Genomic DNA, 8,873 nt, shown 5'->3' with positions numbered 1-8,873 from the left:
GTGTTCTGAGGACTTATTTGCCAAAAGAGTAAAACTTTATTTTTATTATAAAAATGCACATACTAGAAAAACAAATGAAATGAAACGTTCCAGTAAAAAAGACGATACCGAACATTAAGGAGCATTCAGGGAGGCTGGCTAGAGAACGTCCCTGATTATTCACTTCATTTACCAATTAAAAACATCTTAAAAACATTTTAGAACGTCTTCCCGAGCACTCTAAAATGTTCCTGAATATTCAAATCGATTTGATTATAACCATTCTATAAAAAGGATTGCTCGAGACTGACTGTTTATATGGATTTTTGGGAACGATCAATACTGTTTTATTTCACGTGTTTCCCAGAATGTCTGTGAACATATTATGTCTTATATTAAATCAATAGTTAAGGTGAACATTAAAAAGTTGAATATAAGTGTAGAAAATGGATGTTATATATAATAATTTGGCTGAAAGTATATCTATCTAGGGAATAAAAAAAAATTACAAAGAAGCTAAACTAGGCATATAATGATTCATTTGGGATTAAAAGGGTTAAATTATACTATGTATAGTAAAAAATTCAGTAAAAGCCCATGCAGAAAATATTTTTCATTTTTTGCAGGCTGCATTATACAATTGCACAGGCATTCCATCCCATTCTTGATTTTCGACACAATTTAACAAAAATAAAGCAACATCAGTTTTAGAGATGGCTTTGGAAGACATCCCTGTGTCTGAAGTAGCACAATAATCACCGACTGGTTCTCCTTTTAAATGACAGGGTCGAACCACTGTGTAATTATTCTTCAGCATCAGCGCATCAGCTTTTTCATAATCAAGAATCTTTTGACGTCCAAGGAAAAAACCAAGTAACAAATTGATAGTCATCGAGCTTCCTCCCATCCCTAATGAGGTTATGAAATAACAACGTTTTGGTTTAGCTTTTACAATATTGGATGCCAGTTTTTCCATGATTTGTGCACCAGGCCCTCCACCAGCACATGAGATGACAAGGTCAACATCTTGACAAACTTCAGCAATGTCTTCTTCATTCAAAGCATCACCTTTAATGACAGTAACTTCTTTGTTGTCTATTTGAGTGACTTTCTCTGGTGTCCTTGCAAGCATTCGGACACTGTATCCTTTTTCAAGAAGATAATTAATGAGTGGCACTCCACATCCACCAGTACCACCAACCACACCTACTAAAACCATTTTATATTTTCTTTGTACTGAAGGCAAATATAACAAGCTAGAGGCTGAATGCAACTACTTGATGATGAAAGTTAGATAGCAATGCGAGGAGAAAAGTGAAAAAAAATCAGTCAGAAAATGCAGAACGTAATAAATTCATCATTGATTAGAGAGGGAAGGGTTGTAGGGAAAAAATAAAGTGAAGTTCTGGTCACAAAAATCAGTTTTATTGACAATTGAATCATACTTGATGGTGAGCATTGTTATCAATAATGTTTTTGTGTGAAAAACATAGAAATATAAGGAAAAAATCCAATGAAAATCTGCAAAAACGGCGATTTCCGGCATTTTCCGGCGTTTTTTTGTGGATAGGAAAATTTCATGGGGAAGTTCCCTGACATTAAGGCAAGGATCAAAGTATCTTAACATTGGCAGAATGGGGCACAGCTGTGTTAGATCATTTAACCTTTAATCTTATTCTCTTCTTTTGTTTTCCTGTTTAAGTATAGGTTTTTTATTTCCTTCTTCTTTTTTGAAGGTCGGAGGAGAAAAAGTAAATAAAAGTTTTCGAATCTCTTTTTTTTATTTTTTTATTTAGGCAAAAATAACGTTGGCGGATCCGTAAACCAATAAATAAAAAAGTATTTGCCTTAAGAAAGCAAATACAATAAAACTAAAAATCAAAAATTGCAGGTGGCCAAATGACGTAACTAGGCTAGCCTTAAATTAAGTCTAGACACAGGTGTTTCTGTTTGATTTAAATTTTGGACCCTTTTAAGGTCATCTGTGCCAAATTTCATGTTTTTATCATTCTCATTCATATTATTTCCTCCAATTACAAGCTTTTGTTTGTCACTAGTTATGACTTTTTTACTCCCACAATGGAAAATATCAAATGTTGCAAAAGTGTTGTCGATTCAATACACCGTCCATGTTTCAGGGGTAGGTACAGTTTTGGTTTTCAGCTCATATCTTTTGATACACATATTTGTATGTGAAAATTTTTTAAGGGTGGTATAAACAGGAATATAATAACTGGAATAGCAAGAATATACTATAAAATTCTGTTCAATAGAACTTGTAAGAAAATTAAAAAAACAACTTCCCCTAAGGAAACGCAGTTTAGTATTCTATAATATAAGCTGATGTCATTTTGAATACCATTTTTCTTTTTTGACATGGTTGTCATTTCTACAAAATTAAGTTTAGCTTGATTAGTGAATTTTTTCAAAATCCAGTTTTGCTAAGAGTGGACCAAGTCCATTAGCTTGAAACTCAGATTTTTTGTCCGGATGACTGGATGCCGATTGGAGAATTAGAGAACCCCCGCCGCTTAGCCGCCTATCGCCTGATAAGATTAACAAATAACGAGTGTGTAACTTGCCGCACGAGTGACGTCAAAAGGTCCATCGTTTTGCCACTCATTTGTTCTTCTTCATAGTGTGGTCCACTACTACCAGATTTTTTCATATTTCGATTTAAAAGCCTACCGAATTCATGTATTTTATAATCTGCCATTCGCATTGACTCAAAATGAATGACTTTGGAGGTTCGGTGAAATGGTGACCGAATTGCGATCTCAAAATTTGTCAGATAGTCCATAGTTAGAGCAGTTGACGATATAAAGTGCACTTACAAATATCTATATATGTCAGATCTAACAAAATTAATAACGGCACTGTCATATTATTGACAATAAAACAAAGGATTTTCTGTCAAGAGCCTTGTGAGCATCCTAACAACTTCCATCAAAATAATGTGTCACAGCTAAGTCTACCATTTTGTGCGCGGTTTGAGGATTGAGCTGAGAACACTCGCAGAACGCCCACAATTTTGGTCTAGCGCAATTCTAGCTTTACGTCTGGCAAACTGGTCAAATTGCGTTCTTTAAGGGTGTTTAACCCATTATTAGCAAAACGACATGTTAGCCAGGACCTCAGGAAATGTTTTGAGGCAAATGAACGTGAAAAGAAGAGAGCTTACAATCAACGGGTGCTTGAAATTGAACATGGTTCTTTTACCCCACTAGTTTTCTCGGCCACCAGTGGCATGTGGAGAGAATGGACCATTACACGCTTGGTGGATATGATGATGGCTAACAAACAGGGGAAGCCCTACGGAGAAGTTGTTACATGGATGAGGAGAAAGATTATGATCGGACTCTGCAGAGCAGTAGGCATCTGTCTTAGAGGAAGTAGAACTGTTTTTGGTCAGCAAGACCTAGATATTAATGAGGACATTTCAATCAGCTTTTCTAATACGAACATTGAAACACGATTCATCATCTATATCTTATTTAGCTAGTAATTTTTTCTTTGTCCTTTCTGGTTTTTTTTTTTTAGCATTCGCTTTAATTTTTATTTTATTTTATTTTTTCACCTTTAGGCAATTACTTTTTTATTTTCTGGTTTAAGGAAAAGTTTTGGACAGGAGGATGGAAAAAAAATAAAAATAAAATTGATGTTTTAAATTTTTTTTATTTTCTTTTTTAAAATCAGAAATCGGAGGAAATAATAAAATAAAATTTTATGAAATTTGCTAAGTATCTAAATCAGTCTCTCTTCAACAACTCTTCTTCTTAGCACATATGCAGGAAAAACGTACTCTTGTAGTTTTTGTGGATAGGGAAATTCCATTGGGAAGTTCCCTGACATTAAGGGAAGGATCAAAGTATCTTTACATTGGCAGCATAGGGCACAGCTGTGTTAGATTATTTAACCACCTCTTTCTTTCTCTTTTTTTCTTTTGTTTTCCTGTTTAAGTAAAGGTTTTTTTATTTCTTTCTTCTTTTTTGAAGGTCGGAGGAGAAAAAGTAAATAAAAGTTTTTGAAATCTCCATTTCTCTATTGATCTATTGTTAAGGCCATCTAAAATGGTGGAAAGAGTTGCGGAAAGACAAAGGTGCCCGCTGCTTTGAGGGTGGTAACACCAAAGCAAAACGCCCAATATGAGCCGTTCCGAAATTAACCAATCGGGTTAGGTATCGGAATTCCTATGGGGGTTCTTTTCCAAGATTTGTAAAATAGCTAAGTCGGCAAAAAGACTTTTCCCAAGAGTTTGAGAAATAAACAGAACTGTTATCATTTGTATTTTATTTAACCATATATTTAAATTTGCGCTCAAAAATACTTAAATAAACAAGCTAATAATATTTAATATACTACAGTATTCTTATCTCTCAGAAAATAAACACTTACAAAACGACATAGTTTATCATTTAGAGTACCCCCGTCTTTGGACCATACTATCATGGGCGCAAAATAGGGCGGAAACTAAGTAGCACCCTCAGTGCAAGATTGCCACCTCATCTTTATTGAAGGAAAAACGTCAGAAACAAACCCAAAGACCAAAAGATGTATTTTGTTGCTGAGAATCGATCCTGTGAAGATGAAAAAATTTCTGCTATGCGTTTTTTTCAGAATGCTGAAAAACTCTAATTTCGATCTTCCTTAAGGTAAATAGGTTGCGAGATTTGGGTTAGGCAAAAATCGCTAAAAAACTGGTAAAATCGTAATCCTCAAAAATCGGAGCTCCAGCCTCACTGTCAATCATCGCTGAAAGTTTGAAAAAGTTTTTCCGACGCAAAAAAAATTTCAGCCAATTAAAAGCGCAGTGTGCTTATACTTACTACTATGTTTGCTACATCGTCTAGGCTAAAAAAAGTGCGAAAAGACAGAAACGCCATTTTTTAATGAGTGATGTTATGATTTTTTTTTATTGCGTCCGCGTACAGGAACTCGCCAAATGTTCCTAACTGAATAAACTATTGCAAGAACTTTTGAAACAAAACACATAACAAGGTGACTAAAATGTCAAGCAAGATGTCAATTAATGTGATAAAAAAGCGTGAGTTGTAAAAATAATTACCTCTGTTATTCTAAATCTGTTGCTTGTGTTTAAAACATTAACAATTTTGTAATGAAAAATTCTGTTTTGTATAAGAAGAACTTATTGTTATTTGGTTCAATTGGTTCAGTGTAACAAATCTCTCAGTTTAATTGACACTTTGGTATCTTCATTGCGTCACAGCAAAAGGTTTGTTTTTATTTTAGTCAGTTCCATCAATATGCCAAAAACATTTTGTTCAACGACCTTCACTTCAAGATATGCCACCATAGAATGAACTTCCTTTTATAGGATGAACCATATCCATGTGGCTTTCAGCCTTGCACTCCATCACAGAGCCTATTTGAGATATTTTACTAACTAGCCCAGAGGAAAATTTTAAACCTTTAATATTTGAATGCATGCCTTTTTAATACTCAAATATAAAAAAATTAAAAAATTTTAACTTGGTCATTTGTCAAAAAAGTCATTAAAATTGATTAGCCTCTGCGATGATGGAGTGCAAGGCTGAAAGCCAGATGAATATGGTTCATCCTATAAAAGGAAGTTCATTCTATGGTGGCCTATCTTGAAGTGAAGGTGGTTGAACAAAATGTTTTTGGCATATTGATGGAACTGTTAGTTTGTATCTTTGAAAGACCCCATCGGATTTAGGCAGGGCTGTAGGATTTAGGACTACTCACGGTAACTGAATTTGGTCTTCTATGTGGCATTTTTTGCAAACTTCAAAAAATTACTACTGCGGGACTTTAGCTCGAGTGCAGCATTGGGTACAAAGTCCAAATATGCCGTTGCCTGCAAATTTTATATGAAGAGAGTTTATAGGCATAAATAGGAGGGCTATATCTATATCATGATGCTGCCCCCGTCTTTATCAAAGCAGAGAAGAAGAGCTAGGAATGCTGATTCCAGCTAAATATTATACTATATATTTCAGGTACCTTACCCGTTGTAACCCTCTCCGCATCAGCAGGGTCATAGCATAGTTATAAAAATGACAGAGTGCTTTCCTCCGGACGAGGAGGAAAAAAATAGATCACAGTAGCAAAAATAACTCAAAAGTCCTAACTAAAATTTTGTCCTATTTCGACGATACAAAAAAAATACAAACACAATATATATAATTAACGAGTGTCCTGGTAGATTTTTCCATGGATGTACAACTTTGATTTGAAACTGATGTTGAAGTTGACAGGTAATAATCCTGGTTGACTCTGTTTGACTTGACAGTTCACCTTTTGCTTTTTTTGGAATGACCGGTTTTTCAAAACAAAAAGAGAAGAAAAAGATTGAAGATAAATTTCATAAGAGAAAACCTTTATGGTGGAACTCTTTTAAGAGGATTATTACCCGTTAAATCAAAACTTTGTTTTTTTATAATTGCTCTTGTGATTTCAGGACCGAAAACCGTGGCACCGGACCGAAGACCCGTGCATTGACTAGTTTCCAGTTTGTTATTGCTCCACAACAAGGTCTAAAAACACGCGGCAAAATTTACCAAAAATAAATTTTTCGGATAATTAGAAGAAGAGGAAGAAAAGAAGCTCCCAATCCAAGAAGCAGTCTCCTCCAGAAATTATACCTTGGACTTTTGTAAGTATCATTTTATCTTGGAAATAAACATCAAAGGGTGTTCTTTTGACTATTAGTCTAAAAAATTGAGTAAAATTCAGGAAAATGAAAATCCAAATTTCTGTGGGTGTTGTGGTGAAAATTATTATTATTTCTAAAAGTTCAAAAAATTTAACCTGAGATTGTTTTTGTGATTGTTATTGTTTTCTGCCCACCAGCTTGAAGCTCTTAAGGGATTGGTGAAAACATAACACCCGGGGGGGGGGTACTAGGGCAAGATTGGTTACACGGAGATCCTCCGCTGGACAGGGGTACCTTTTTTAACCTCCACGAGTCGAGTCCCAGGTAGGGTCGCAAAAACACCAAAATAGAAAAATCAGTCCCTCGTAGGGTGCCTATTTTTGGAAAATTTGGGGAAAAATTAGAAAATTAGAGAAAATTTTGGAATTTCAGTCCCATTCAGGGTCACTTGTTTTGCAAATTTCGAGTCCCATGTAGGGTCCATTTTTCTAACCTCAGCGGAGCACCCCCTTCGGTCGACAAGGGTAGTACCCCCCCAGGACATAACAATCTGACGAAATGCTATCTCAAAATCCAAAATTCAACTACAAGTGTCACCAATTTCTTCTGCTTCTTCCCCGTCATTTTACCAACCCTGTCGATGCACCGTATAATAAATGTAACACTTTTTGGCAACAGACTGGTGTATTGGCAGGGTCGTCATTTTCTCAATGAGGGCAAGTGTGGGAAAGTTGAAAATGGAAGGAACATTTAGCTTATGGAAGTAGCCATCCATATCAGAAACTTTAAAAGCCCATATATCTGTATATTGCTATTAAATAAATCAATCCTTCCATACATCTTGAGTAATAGCTTTAATAACAGACGCTACTTCTGGGTCATTTTGAAATTTATTTTTATTTTAAACTTTTTGGCCTCAATGGTGGCACATATAATCTTGGGAATATGCTCTAATAGTTATTAAGCCAAAAAACATATGTGGCTGTGTTGAAAAAGCATTATTGGTCTCATCTGATGCCACTGTAAGTAAGGTCAGTGCGAGAGCTTTAACAATCAAAAGAGAGAAGCATTGCATAAGAAACTTAGCATTGTGAAATTTCATAGAGTTTACTCAACATCGAAACAAAGGAGTAGCCCCGGTGGTACTAGGGTTGCGAGCTGACGGGGTGCCGCCCGACTTACGACCCTTGGACCCTTACAGGGACTAAAAAGGAGAAAACAAAGGAAAATTTTGTGAATTTTACGACCCTTATTCATTGGGACAAATTTGACCAATTTTGACCAAATTTCAATATTTCTGGATGTAAAAAGTTTAAATTTTCCTATTTTTCTGACCCTTAGTGGGACTTTGGAAATCCAAAAAAGGTACCCTTAAGGGTGGCACATACCGTAACCTCCCTCCATTTGCCTAAGTACACCCAGGGGAGTAGCTAACATCATTTTAATTTGTTTTTTGTTGTTTAACATATGTCTGAAAGATGATGATCAAAAAAATTTAAAGCAGAACATTTCAGGCTTTATTCTTCTTTTTTAAAGACTCCCAAAGAACATGAATCTGACCATTGAAATCTTCTGAGATAAAGGGAGAATAATCAGAATTTTTGATATTCATATTTTGAATGTGATATTCGTACATTTAAAGCCAGATCTAATGGTTTACATTCATTTCATCAATTCAATTCAATCAATTATCATATCAATCCCTACTATTTCATTGTAACACTTTGATGTTGTATATATGCTTTTAAATATTATTATTTCAGCTCACTCTTTGTAACTCTTTCTTTCACATTTTGTTTCTATATTATGCTGAACACCCTAAATCTTAATTGACAGTAGTACACTTCCAACCCTTCTTGTCAAACGTAATAAGGTATATAAATTCTAATTGACATGATCTTATTGACATGGGTTTTAGGAATCGTAGTTTAGATAAGAATAGCAACAGGTCAACCTTTAGATATTGCAAATTTTTCTATATCAACAGCATTAGCAGCTTTTTTGTTATAAGTGTTGTTTTTTTGTGTTTTGTTCATCTTTTTTAGCAAATTTTAATTTATTGAAAGGGAAATTTAGAGTACACGTCTTTTTTTTTTAAGAAACACACTTTTAAGAAACATGAGGCTCAGAATGCCTAAAAACTAAGAAACATCTAAGAAACATGCTGAGGCTGAGAATGAGAAAATAACATTTTTTAATTCGGTTTTTTATAAGAACCTTCCAATCAAGGCTAATTATGTCAAAAAGTTTAGAAACA

General features: G+C 34.7%; 1 protein-coding gene across 1 annotated transcript; it reads right to left on the bottom strand.

Annotated features, from left to right (window-relative positions):
* Positions 1 to 346: 346 nt before the first annotated feature.
* LOC136814012 (flavin reductase (NADPH)-like) lies at positions 347 to 1,359 on the bottom strand. The gene has a single exon (XM_067070520.1). It carries the CDS (start codon positions 1,196 to 1,198, stop codon positions 593 to 595), a length of 606 nt encoding a protein of 201 aa, XP_066926621.1. The 5' UTR covers positions 1,199 to 1,359; the 3' UTR covers positions 347 to 592.
* Positions 1,360 to 8,873: the final 7,514 nt, after the last annotated feature.

This window comes from Clytia hemisphaerica, unplaced genomic scaffold (genome assembly GCF_902728285.1).
Source record: "Clytia hemisphaerica strain Z4C2 unplaced genomic scaffold, Clytia hemisphaerica genome assembly, whole genome shotgun sequence".
Classification (NCBI taxonomy): Eukaryota; Metazoa; Cnidaria; class Hydrozoa; order Leptothecata; family Clytiidae; genus Clytia; species Clytia hemisphaerica.
The sequence above is the reverse complement of the archived record's forward strand: the minus strand, read 5'-3'. Positions and strand labels throughout refer to the sequence as shown.